Source organism: Plecotus auritus (assembly GCF_963455305.1).
Source record: "Plecotus auritus genome assembly, chromosome: 12".
NCBI lineage: Eukaryota > Metazoa > Chordata > Mammalia > Chiroptera > Vespertilionidae > Plecotus > Plecotus auritus.
Window position 1 is genome coordinate 20,512,230 of NC_137778.1, and position 13,406 is coordinate 20,525,635.

Genomic DNA, 13,406 nt, shown 5'->3' on the forward strand with positions numbered 1-13,406 from the left:
TTTGGTGGGGGCTAATAATACTTCATTAAATGATCACGTGTTAGATGATGTCTCCAGTTTCAGAAAACCATAAATGTGATAGGTTTTTTACTGTCTTTGACTTGATATCTCTTACGTCAAGAGAAGGCCAATGAGGTCATCATGAGGGGGCTCTTCTCTTATTGGTAAGAACAGAGCTACCGAAATCCTAGGAATTACTATGGTGATGATTCCTCAACAAGCAAGGTACCCAGCTGCCTGGGAGGGGCCTGGAGGGGCAGAGTGGGGTTCTCCTAACCCTTTTCACCTTTCAGTGTGCGCCCAGGAACCTGCCAGTTGGCCTCGTACCTGGAATACAGTCATGATGGCTGCAGGGAAAGTGTCAAAGTTTGCCGAAGGAGTCCCATCATTAAAGTTAAACCTGCAGAGGAAATTCAGAGAGAATGGAATGAAAATTCTTACACACCAAGTTTTCCCTTCCCAAGATTATGCCATTTTCATCACTTATTTCCCCTTTCTCCACATCCCCCTCTTCCCTACAATCCCCCCACTCCGTGTCACTTGTAAAGATGGTATTAGAGACTATGGCTGAAGGACTGTGCTCTGTGAAGGGTGTGTCTTTGAAGGGCGTGGGTACTGAGATGGAGTTTGGGCAGATCCCGAGGTACAGGGCCCTGTGCTGTACATTTCAGAGAGAGCTCCAGAGGAAGGGTCCCTGGAGCAAGAACCCTGTACAATGTGCAAAGATTACAAGCAGAGACGCCTGTTCCACAACACGCACAGTGGTTGATTTGGGCCATGGACAGGAGCAAACAAGATGAGAACACGGTGATTGAATGAGTGACCCCGGTGCTCCCAGGCTGACGTTTTAAGGCTCCTTTGGATGGAAAGCTAGTTGGTGCTTACCTGCCTCCAAACAGCTGCATTCCTAGGAGAGCAAAGACAACGATGAACAGGAAGAGGAGGAAGAGCAAACTGATGATAGACTTCATGGAACTCATCAAGGAGACCACCAAATTCCGTAGGGATGCCCAGTACCTACAAAACGCAGACGGCATTACAGCAGTGAGCAGTGAATACCACGTTATCCCCAAGTCCAGCTGGACATCTGCCTGGTGGTCTATGAACAAGCTGCATTTTTAATCCTTGTAGGAAGGAGAGGTGGTAGCAACAGTGTGGCATGGGACTTGGCATCGTAGATGTTTCTTCTGGTTTGATCTTTGGAGGAGGGAGGAGGAGGGGGAGGAGGAGGAGGAGGAGCTGAAGAATGGAGTGGGGGGATGAGATAAGGAAGGGGAACATCTGGTAAGGGGGATGAGGAATGGAAGGACATATAATAAGGCAGAGAGAAGCTTCCAGTCTCAATGGTGGTTGGGAAGGGTCCAGATTCTGATCACTTACTTGGTTATTTTAAATATTCTTAGAAGCCGGAGAGCTCGCAAGACACTGATTCCAAAAGATGTTCCAGGTCTGAAGATGGCCCAGACCACTTCAAAGATACTGCCCACCGTGACCTAAAGAACCAAACCCAGCCACAGTACCAGGAGGAGGAAGAGAGAAGAGGAACATTCTGGTAGTCAGCGATCAACAGTTCTCATTGGGCTGTGGTGAAATTAATACTTTCCCCTCCCCACCCAGCCTGCTTCTAACAGGTCTATCTATTTGCAAAGACCACTTCTTCCCTCTGCTCTCCACCCCTCTTGCTAACTTTAATTCTGCAGACTGTGGGTGGATTACTGGCTGCTGTTGTCCTTGGTGAAAACTACAAGTGATCAATTCTGCACAAAATTGACAGCCGTAACTGTCTTACATTGTAACCCTTTGAGCAGACAGACAAAAGAGTCGTCCTCAAAGCAAGGAACCAAACTTGAATTAATACAAGTTGCATTCCAACATGAAAATCTCAGGGAGGAGCCACATTCTCTCATTGTTCTAGAATTTAGTGCTCCCAAGAACTGTTTAATCACGTATATAAGATCTGTCAGTCCCTCAGGCCCCACACAGCCCAATGTGAGGGTGCTACTGCTATAGGATGGCAGAGAATCTGACTGCTGTAGGAAGCAGCAATGTCAAATTAAAAACTGTACTTGTTTTTTGTTTTAATTATGCACCTCGTGATTGTCCACTATATAGTCTCTACGTTGCATTGAGGAGCAATAACCGATAAATTCATCCTCACAGCAATTCTGAAAATATGTAGGTAAAGAAACTAAGGTTATAATGGTCTTCCACTGGCTGTTATGCCTGAAAACTGCCCGTACCCAGAAACATATGTTCCACGTTAAAATGCAGATTGGCAAGTGCTCAAAATCCTTAGCACATAACTGAAAATTTGGCAGAAAAAGAAGTAGGTTTGGCAGAAAGAGAAGTGGATCAGGAACCCAAAGTTTTGGGATCCAGCACTGCTGCTAAGGGGCGATGTGACCTTGGGACACGTGTCCTCTGGGAATGGACAGGCTAACTCCTGACATGCAATATAGTGGACAGGGCTCCTGAAAGCCATGGAGGACCACAGTGTATGTGAAAGCACTTGAATCCTGTTAGGAATGGGCACAGTTATATATCAATATTATTTAGCAAGTGGACAGTGGATGACATTTCTAACGTGTGTATGCGCGCATCCACGTGCATGTCTGCATGAGGTTATATTTACATATTTCCCCAACTGTAACTGAACTAAAAAAAAAACAACCCAAATATATAAGTTTCTCTTTTTTTATTGAACTACCTTCTGGAATCAAGTTTTTGTCTCCTCTCTCAGGCATTCCCCAGGATACTAAGTGATTTAAAATTCTAGCTTTGTCAAATTCACTGAGCTATACACTTAAGTAGCTACAGCTACTCAAACTACAGCCCACGGGCCACATGCGGCCCGCCGAGGACATTGATCCGGCCTGCCGGGTGCCGCTGCCTGTCCTGCTTAGCAGCCGACTCGTCCCGAGCCCACAGTGCGCATAGGAATTTGTTCATAGTTTTTTTTTAAAACTATAGTCCGGTCTGAGGGACAGTGAACTGGCCCCTGTTTAAAAAGTTTGAGGACCCCTGCACTTAAGGGTGTCCCCTATGCTGTTACACTTCCATGAAAACATTAAAAATGAAAACTTAAAACCAACCGACCAAGCTAGTGTGGCAAGGATTCACTCATTCCTGCCCCCGTTAGCGAACCTCATCTAGTCCCCTGGTATAATTTCTGATTTCAGTGTTTCATGCTGGGCAAGAGAGGAGCTGCTTATCTCACCCGTGGCTTATCGACAGGGAGCGGGCGGACAGGTGGGCTCCCGAGCACTTACCCCAAAATCAAAGCAGTTGAATGAAGAGTGAAAATAAAGGCGAGGCCCCATGCCGTACATCTTCAGGGACATCTCCAAGAGGAAGAGTCCCAGAAACAGAAATTCTGCATAGTCTGAAAGCATCAAAAGCAGGAGCATTTGTTCCCCAGATGGCGGGCTCCCGCACTCCCGAACCCCAAACCCCCATCTGCAGAGGCGCCCTCCACACCAGCAGGACCCACACATGTGAGGAGGGTCAGTGACCAGGGCAGGTCAGTACCAGGCAACACCTAATGATGTCAGAATTCGCTCTCACCCAGCAGGAGCCCCAAGTGTTCCCCAGGTCGGCTTTGCTCTCCATCAACAGGTGGGTTTGCCACTGCCCTTTAAATGGTAGGTGGCTCCCCAGAAAGACAGGGCTTTACCTTGGCTTCGATGTGAGAGCCAGAATGGTTCCCACCCACACCCAGTGGCAGCCTTACCCAGAGCTAACTAACCCTTATGTCCCCTTTTTGGTCTCTTCGAGGTACCCACTGCCCTACGAGCTTCCTCCCTGGGACTTTGGTGACCAAAACTCCCTACACCATTGACCCTCTTTAAAATACTAAGTGAAGAAGGCCTTAGAGCTCCCGAGTTGTAATGCCATCTGTTGACTCCTCAGCGAAGATTTGTTTATCTGATTCAATAACGAATGACAGATTGGCATGGTCCCTTGGAGACAACCCTGGCCTCCCTCACAACGCGAAGGGGGAGAACTCTGGGCGGACAGAAGAACTGCCAGGCCCAGCACGATCCTGGCTCTCTGACACTTGCACATGGAGAGCCCGCAGTCACGGGTCACTCACAGAGGAGGTGGGTGAGCCACTGGGGCTGGTTGTGATGGACAATGGCCACGCAGGCGGTGTTGAGAGCCACAAGGCTCAGCACAATCCAGTAAAACACCTGGGATTTCACCATGTGGCGGATAGAAATGCGCAGAAGCCTTTCCTTGTGCCGGAAATAGGAGGCCCCGTCCACCTTTGCGCTTTTGATGCTGGCTCGGGCGAGAGGTGTGCCTGTGGGGGAGAAGCAAGGAGGGAGAATGAGGCTGCAAAAATGATCACCCTCTGTGGCAAGGGGGGCAGTGTCGGTCCCCCCGCTGGTGGCCATGATAAGGAGTCTTCACAGTAGAGATCCCTGCTTTTCCTCTGCGCACGCTCCATCCTAGAAAGGATTCCCTGGGTAGGAGGACACAAGGCATATATACCTGGTATCTGAAACCTAATCAGATCATGTTTATGTTTGGGCTTCTCGCTGGCCTTTCCTTTTAAATATACTTCGGGGGCTGGAATCATTCTGCTGCCTCTGTGATCTTTCTGCTACGGGCAGCCGAACGCAGCAGTGAGCTCTGTACGCCTCTTCTGCTTTTAAGAGTGAAGGCCCTTCCCTTTTCCTTGAGAAGGAAATATCTGCCATCCACCAGAATTTCTAAGAGAACCTGGGTCTGAACACCAGTCCTGCTGTTGGGTTCTCAGTAGGAATCTGTTTAAATATCACATGGACGATGGGACGGCAGGACGTGGGTGCTACTGTGGTTAAGCAGGTTCTCAAATGGGGGTTACTAGGAGCAACAGGCCCTCAGCTCTTTTGAACGTGTCTGAGTGGGTTTTCCTTATCCCGCAGGAGAGACGGGCCAATGGACACATGGGCACACGTGAAGAATCTGGGCTGGATTTTTCTAAGCCCATGTTTCATGTGAACAGTGTCTCCACGTCCATTTTTTCCTAAGTCATTGTAGATTAGATTCCCACACCTTCTCTAAGTTCTCTTCCTCCTCGTGGTGCTTCTCAAAAGACAGGCTCTTTGTTTTTATGGGCGATTCAGAGAGGAGAAGACCTAACCGGTTCCACTCACCCACGGAGGAGATATCCACACAGTGCTCGTCGCTGGAGTCTCGAGTCATGACCTCCGTGCGGCTGCGTTTGATGGTGGCCCTTCGAAGCACTGCGCCAGGATAGGGGAGGCAGGTGAGGACATGCGCAACCGGGTCACATTCTGCTCAAAACTGAGGATTGTGGGCCAGAGACCTCTGGGACCCAGGCGACTGCCCCTAAACAGCTGAGCCAGGGTCACAGAAGTCACGAGCATCTATAAAGACAAGACTCCCGTGCTCAGAGGCACCTATCTGCGCTGGCTTCTCACCAGCGAGGCACTTCCTGGGAATGAAAGGGGTCCCAAGAGGATCTCCACTGATGTTCAAAGAAGATCCTTTATATGCCATGGATTGCATGATGGGCTTTTTATTGCTCATTATCAATGACACGCCCCGGAACCAAGCAACTCTTGGATTTGGCTTTCATCACTTTAAAAAGCATTTAAAAATTTGTGACTCAATTCCCTTCCTTTTAAAGCATGAAGGATTTTATGACAAAGAGACTTTGGTTTCAAATCCCAGAGCGCCCCTCTTTTATTTCTCTCTCCTCTTTGGATCGAGAGAGACCACCGCACATTAAGAGGGGGCGATGCCAGTGGAGTGAGGAGTTGGTTGGAGCCTTACCTTCTAAGGCTGACGTGCCAGCATTTTTATTTTCTTCAGCAAGCATGACTTCCTCTACATGGAAACAAATGGTTTAGTCAATTATCTGTAAATGGCAAATTATCTTGCAAAATGAAAATCCCTCAGGGAGGGCTTGGGCTCCAGGGCAACAGAGATGGAACAAAGGGTTCACAGTCCATCGCAGGCGTCAGCAAGAGAAACCGCCAAGGTCGCGGAGAGAGCTCCCCAGACACATCCGAACAGAAGGACGTTGTCAGTGCGCGGGCGCTTGGGGAGGATGGTAAACTTCAGCTTTGTGTCTGACACATTCCTTCAGGAGGATGCTCATGAGGGGAAGAGCTGATCTTTTTAACTAAAACCCCCTTAAATGGATAGGAATGAAAACCTCCATTTCTGTTTTTTCTCCTACCCAGGTTCTTGTCTTTCCTAACCCCTTAAACCTTCTCCAGCAATGAATGGAGCTTCCTTAGTTTCTCTTGTCTGCAACTTCACATCTACCTGCTCAATTCAGGAGGCGAGGCCACGCTTTGGGCGTTGGCCTGTCTACTTCGTGAGGAGCAGCACTCGGGGAGAGGAGCAGGGCTGGAGGAACCCCACCACTCACCACTCCATCCTGCCTTCCTTGGGCAGAGCTTGAACTGACCAACCTTGGGCCCATCGTGAATGTGTCCCTGTGATGTTGGATTTTGTTCAGGATCCAATCCTGACACAGAACTCTTAAGACCCTTGGAATTTATTGTCTTCTATATACTAATGAGATGACTCATTGTGGGGGAGGCCTAGTAACCAGAATGGGGGCTGGTAACCAGAAAAAACAACCTCAGGATTAGAGGGTTATAACTTTCAGCCCTCTCCCTCTCCCACCTCCTGGGAAGGGAGAGGGGCTAGAGATTATTGAATACCAATGGCTGATGAATGCATCAGTCATGCCAATGGGATGGAACCGTCATAAAACCTAAACATCAGGGCTCAGGGAGCTCCTGGGCTGGTGACCACGCCAAGATCCTGAGGATGGCATGTCTGGAGAGAGGATGGCAGCGCTGTGTGCCCCCAACCTCTGCCCCACACCTTGGTCTATATGTTTCCTCATTTTGGCTGTTCCTGAGTTGTATTCTTTATAATAAGCTGGTAGTAGTAATTATCGTTTTTCCTGAGCTCCAGAAGTTGTCCTAGTGAATTATCAAACCCGGACCCCTCTGAACTTGTCATCAGTGGGGCAGAAATGCAAGTCATTGGGGGCCTCTGCTGTGGCTGGTCCCTAACTTGTGGGGTGTGCATGAAGTCCAGGTGGAACTCAGTGTCAGAATGGAACTGAACTGTTGAGTATCTGATAGGTGTCGAAGAATGGCAGGACTGATTGGTGTTGGAACAACATATTTGATTGTTGGTGCTTGGAAAAGGACCACACAGTCCCTTGGCCTCCCCAAGGGCAGCCCTGTACTCCCCAGAGGTGTATCATTGGCCGGATCCTATTTTCTATACTTGTTAGAATAAGCCTCACCAGTATGCCTCCAAACTTGCCAACAAAATAGCCCCTGTCTGGTGGAACTCAGAGTCCCCTATTTGGCCCCACTCTCATTTGGTCTATAACAGACCAGTTTGGAGACCTAAGCAACCATTGCCTAGGATTCAGGCTGCTGGAGGAAAGCTTGCAGCAGGCCCTATTAAAGGATGGTTTATAATTTAAGCTCCTGTAATAAGTTCAAGGGCAAGTAGAAAAGGGTAAAGTCATTACCACAATTCCACCTGCATATAAAATTGAGAGTATATAATGAATGTATTTCCCAGGGAGGGGGCATTTTGAAGCTCAGGAGGATGGCCATTCTACCAAGTGCTAATGTTTAGCTTTCTCTTTTGAGTATGGCCTCCGGCGAAACTCTAAGTTAGCATGTTGAGTGTTATTGGCGGGATGCTCCTTGACGCAGACAAAGAAGGTTTTAAAGTCATTGGACTGTACAGTTTGAGGGCATCCTTTTAAAATAGGTACTTGTTAGCCCTAGCTGTTTTGGCTCAGTGGATAGAGCATTGGCCTGCAGACTGAAGGGTTCCAGGTTTGATTCCGGTCAAGGACACATGCCTAGGTTGCTGGCTCAATTCCCACTGGGGGGCATGCAGGAGGCAGCCGATCAATGATTCTCTCTCATCATTGATGTTTCTATCTCCCTCTTCCTTCCTCTCTGAAATCAATAAAAATATTAAATATAAATAAACAAATAAAATAGGTGCTTGTTAAAACACCTCATAGCAACCTGAATGACCTGAGCCAGAGGTTTGGCTGTGTACAGTGCCTGGACTTCGGGGGTGGGCAAATCTGAGGACCCCCCCAAACAGCAGGGGGTGCGTGGAGATGTGGGGCATCTCTGGGAAGCGCGGGAGGGCTCTGGATGTGCTGAAACCACCCTCTCCCCCAATGCCTTTTGCCAAGTTTGCTTTCGAACTTGAGAGTGTCTTTCCAGGGAAATGTAACCCATATGTCTCTGATTCACTCCCGCTCCCTGTGTAAAGGGAAGGGCCAGGAAGCACAGGTTGACGTCGCAGCGCGTCTTTTTTCTTAGAAGGAGCAGAGAGCTGGCTGTGCTGTGCCAACTGGAAGAAAGTGCAGCCTTGTGATCCTGCATGGATTTGCAAAGCAGAGCCACAGCGAGCAGCACCCCGGGCGCCCGACCCTGAGTGTGGCCAGGGCCAGGGCTGGAGGGTCCTTTCCCAGTTCTGCCGCCCGCCCACTCGCTAGGGTGGTCTGTCAGATGGCAAGTCCATCCAGGAAGCCAGTGGCATTTGGGATTCAAGCTGCCTGCCTGGCCTGGCGGCAGATCTGCTCAGTAAGGCTGAGTTACCATTCTGGGAAGAGGGGAGGGCTATTCACGTTCACCCTCACACACGGGTCTCCCAGGAGAAAGAAAAAGTGCAGTCCCCACGAATGGGCATGGCTCAGCTTCCAGAGGAGGCAAAGGGATGCAGAGAGCCCCAAAGAGGGTGGTGACTGCTATCTGGCTTTGAAGTAGTAGTTCAGTCACACACTTGCTCTCACCCCTGATGGATCATCCAACATTGACTCCAGAGCAGAGAGAGGGCTGTGTGTGCTGGTGGTGGGGTGAGTGTCATGGCGTCATTCCAAAGCTCTTCTAGAAGAATAAGGCTCGGGCAACTAAGCAGCAAATCAGATTCCAATTTTTGCCCCGGGAGGCCTCACGGTTGTGCTATGCTTTCTACTGGGAATAGAGAAAAGGTGCTGACTGTCATGTATAATTTTCGATTAAAAAATGTACTCTTTGCTCAGGAAGAGAATGAAGATAAATAGGACCCATGCAATCCAGCCTTTAAAATAGCAAGGCAAGCACATGCAGCCTTTTTACTGGCAGAGACGGGGTGACTGACGTCCCTCCTACATAGCTGAGCCACAGTCCAACTTGAATCTGGTGGCTCTGTGAGTTAAGGCAATCGTGGTGGGTTTGGGCCTACGCTCAGGGCTGGGCAAGAATCATTCCTGATGCAGAGCCAAGAGGGGGAACTGGTGACAGCTCGGGGAATAGGCAAAACCAGTTCTCACCATCACCTGTCCCCCGGCTGACTGTGATGCCTCACAATTGGTCTCCCTGCTTCTGGCCTCCTATTATCTATTCTCCACCACCAAGCGCTCCTTCAACATCTTAAATCAGAGCACGTCCCTCCTCTGTTCAAAACCCTCCAGTGGTTCCTGCTTCACTCGCCCTTACAATGCCGGTCATGCCCGAACCGCCGCCCTCTCCCCCTGTGATTGCCCTCATCCTGTCTCCTGTCCCCCTCCCCTTGCTCACCCCCCTCCTGGCTGCTCCCACTTTACAGCCTTGGCATTGGAGTATTCCTCCCTCAGATTGTCCTGTGGCTCGCCCCTTCATCTCCTTCAAATGTCCCCCAAATAGATCTACCCTGACACTATTTAAAACTGTGACTTCCCCTACGCCCCATGGCCCTACCTGGATCTGTGTTCACTGGTCTTATCACCTTCTGACAAGTTACTTATGTATAATTTTGTTCACTGCCACCTTCCCCGACTAGAGGGTAGCGAGCTCCAGGAGAGGAGAGTGCTGGCTCATTGCTGTACCAGGTGCCTGGAACAGGACCTGGCACAAAGGAAGCCACAATAGCCATCTTTGGAACGAATGGATTATTATTATTATTATTATTATTAGTAGTAGTAGTAGTAGTAGTAGTGCAAAATGTTACCAGCCCAAACTCAACTCCAGGATTGGGTTATGTTACCATTTCCTCATGCCTGTCCTCGTGCTAACATGCCTGTCTCATGAAGGTGTTTAACAGAACGGACTGTCACACGCCAGATAAAGGAGAATGGGACCTGCAGGGAACCTCAAAGCAAATGAGGAATCTAGAGCTTCTCTCTGCTCCGATCTAGGCTGCCCCTTGGCAGGGAGGTACTGGGAGGTCCCTGCCGCCCATGCAGCCCGCCACCAGCTGTCCCGCCTGCCAGCCTTACCTGCTTTGTCGATCCAGGCGCGGTACCCGTTCAGCTCGCGCTCAATCTGCTGCTGGCGCCGCAGCTTCATGAAAGCCCTCCGGTTCTCCACTCTCTCTCTCTCTTTGGCAAATTCCCTGTGGACAAGGAGGATGCGGTGCACTAGGTTTGGGCAGTGCCATGACTAAGAGGAAGGGTGATGTGAGGAGGAGAGACAGAGTTTGAGCTGGTACCTCCGGGCACCCCCTTTCCCCTTTCCTTGGTCCCAGCTGCATCCACGACATCCTTAAAGAGTTGTTCCAGAAACTCACCTCATTCAGCCCCATGCAGGAACCTTCCCAGATCCAGTTCATTCCAATCAGTACTAACACCCTCTGCTTGCTTGCTCAGAAAGGTGTTTTCGTAGCCACGTGATGAACCAGACCTCAAAATGCTATACATCCCATGTCCCCAGCTACAACAGAGGCCCTTAACCCTGCAAGGGGCACGGCTATTCTTTATGCTTTTAATTACAATAATGATTCATGTACACTGACCACTTATTATGCCAGCCCTGTATGATGCTTTTCATACCCATGAACTCCTTTAATCCTCATAACCGCCCTATGAGATCAACACTATTAAAATTCTTGTTTAACAGAGAAAGAAAGTAACTTGCTGGGATCTGAACTCTAACCGGTGTGCTGTGCCTCCTGTGGGGCCCTGTATACTGTGGCACTCAATAATGGCTGTCACTGAAGACCAATGACACCGATGCCTAGAAGGGCTGGGATGCTGTTTGAAGATGGCTGGTAGCGGATAAATGAGAGAAGGAACACAAGAAGGGCACCTGGAGGAAGACAGTGGGAGGCGGGGTGGAGCAGAGGGGAGATAATGGGACAGAGGGAAAGCCAAGGTGAGAAGACACAGTCCACTGACAGGGGACCACAGCCACCCTGTGGCACAAGACAACAAAGACTAAAGCCCCGTGGGCAATGGAGAAAGAAGAGGAATGAGTGCTGCCTGGCAGAGAGGGAGATGGTTTAATTCAATGGGGAGCTAATAGGGATCAAGAAAAATTCATGAGCTAGTGGTCCCCTCCAGAAACCACCTACATCACTGTCCTCCGCATCACCAAACACCTTCCAGGCAAGAAGGCCCCTCGCTAGAACAGCACCTCCCAGTCACGGCTCAGGCACTCTCCCACTGCCCTGGAAGCTATTAAGGGCTCCCCATAAACAAAGATGTGCCCCTTGAAGATGAAGGAGTCAAGCACCCATTGTGGGTCCTGCCAGCTTCTCCCTCATGTCCAGGTACTAAAAAATGAGCCAGGGGCTGAGGGATGTGCTCTTGGCCCTGTGCAGGGGAATGGGAGGGGCCTCATCCGGTCCCTCCTATAAAGACAGAGATGGATTGCTTGGCACAGACACCTTATAATGATCACAGTCGGGCTGAGGGCACGGGTATGTGGCACATACCCATGGGAGGAGATATTCTCCTGGGCTTGGCTGCAGGTCCAGTGGGTCCTACCAAGGGTGTTGTGGGGAATGGAAAGGGAGGGGTCAAAATGAAGAGTGCCAGGGCCAGTGGGTGGCACGGTAACAATTCAAGCCCTGGGGCACCCCCTTTCCGCACCTTCATTTATGGATTTCAGCATGGGGCTGGTGTCGCCACCTATCGAAGTTCTTACCTTTGGCTCTTCTTCTTTGTGTCCCTCCTTCCCAATTAGTGCCGACTTTCAGTTGGACACCAGATCCACCTCCTTCTTCATCCTCACTGCCTTGGTCCAGGACCCCATCCTCTCCTGCCTGGACCATTACAGCAGCACCTACCTGGTCTCTCCACCACCTGCCTCTCTCCCCTTCATTTCCTCCATCTCACAGCTATTAGTTATCTTTCTAAAACATGATCACTTCCAAACTTAAAACAATAACTACAGGGAGTACCATGTGTGGAACACTTTCTAGTTTTCAAGCACCTCTGTATATTTTCCTCATTGAATCTTTACAACCCGTCTGAGAAGAAGGCAGAACATGTATTTTCATCCTCCAGGGAAAAGCTAAACCGCTTGTTCACGGTTAAGCAACAAAGCCAGGACTCGAGCCCAGAGCTGTCTGCTCTACGAGCCGGGGCTCCTCACGCCCCGCCTATCTGCCCGGTGGCGTATCTGTATGTCCCTTCTTTATCGCTTCATATGGATGTGTCTTAATTTTTCAGCTGTGCTCTGGGGGAATTCAGGGAGGTTTCAAGCAAGACCTTGAAAAGGGGGACCTGAAGCAGGCTGTGACCAGAGGAACACAACAATCCTTGAGCATCTGGGGCGAGATCACCAGCATCTCCATGTTCCAGCTCAGAAACTGAATCCAAGGAGGAGTTAAGTGGCCTTTTGAGGGGGCAAGTGTCCAAGGAACCATGACCCTCAGATCTTCTAAATTCCATCTTCTCTCGGTTCTAACCCCTTCCCCTCCACAGCCTCCTCCTCTTGCTGCTAAATGAGGTACACGCAGCTAATGTGGCCTTCAGTCTTCCACAGTCTGATCTGGCCCTTTCTTTCCAAGCCTCACCTTCCATCATTCCTATCCACCCCATGTGCACCGGCTGTCCACCTCAGTCATGCTCCAACTGCAGCATGCTTCTCTCTACTCCCAAAAAGGCAGAGCAGGCTTGTAAGGCTTGGTTACAACTGCTTCTCTGCCTGGAACCCCTTCTTTTCTGCCTAAGTCTGTTAAAATCCTTCCTCAAGGCCAGGCTGAAATGTCACCTCTTCTGTTTGGTGTTCCTCTCCCCTAACCTCCCTTAGTCTTCTGGCCTCCCTTCTACCTTTCTTCTATGTCTTTACGGCCCATCATACAGCCGGAGCTTTACTGTGCTGGGCTGTACAGGAGACTCTCTACGTTATGTGAGCTTTTTGTGAAAACGTTATGTCTTTCCTAACTTTGTGTCCTCTGGACTAGGCTAGACCTGGTACATAGTATATGCTCATATATATTCATTTTTTTTTTAAATTAAAAATATCCAGACAGACTTGGTGAGCATACTGATCACTCTGCCCTGGGTCCCAAAGGCCTAAACGTAGGCACACTCCCTCTGCACTGACCCAAAGCGACACTGCCACTAAAATTGGTTTCTCTTTGGCTCCACTAAAATCTGTGGAATTAGTCCATAAACTATGCAGTGTGTCACCTCTAGCTGG

General features: G+C 49.6%; 1 protein-coding gene across 3 annotated transcripts in view; it reads right to left on the reverse strand.

Annotated features, from left to right (window-relative positions):
* The window catches only part of CACNA1E (calcium voltage-gated channel subunit alpha1 E), a 265,342-nt gene that overhangs the window by 68,349 nt on the left and 183,587 nt on the right, over nucleotides 1-13,406 (reverse strand). For all 3 annotated transcript variants that reach the window (XM_080648664.1, XM_080648663.1, XM_080648662.1), the window contains exons 8-15: nucleotides 10,256-10,371; nucleotides 5,785-5,838; nucleotides 5,142-5,231; nucleotides 4,094-4,303; nucleotides 3,270-3,382; nucleotides 1,381-1,493; nucleotides 886-1,017; nucleotides 328-400 (exon numbers count right to left, since the gene is read on the reverse strand). In XM_080648664.1, the coding sequence (XP_080504790.1) occupies nucleotides 328-400; nucleotides 886-1,017; nucleotides 1,381-1,493; nucleotides 3,270-3,382; nucleotides 4,094-4,303; nucleotides 5,142-5,231; nucleotides 5,785-5,838; nucleotides 10,256-10,371 (901 nt within the window). The remainder of the gene's footprint in view (nucleotides 1-327; nucleotides 401-885; nucleotides 1,018-1,380; nucleotides 1,494-3,269; nucleotides 3,383-4,093; nucleotides 4,304-5,141; nucleotides 5,232-5,784; nucleotides 5,839-10,255; nucleotides 10,372-13,406) is intronic.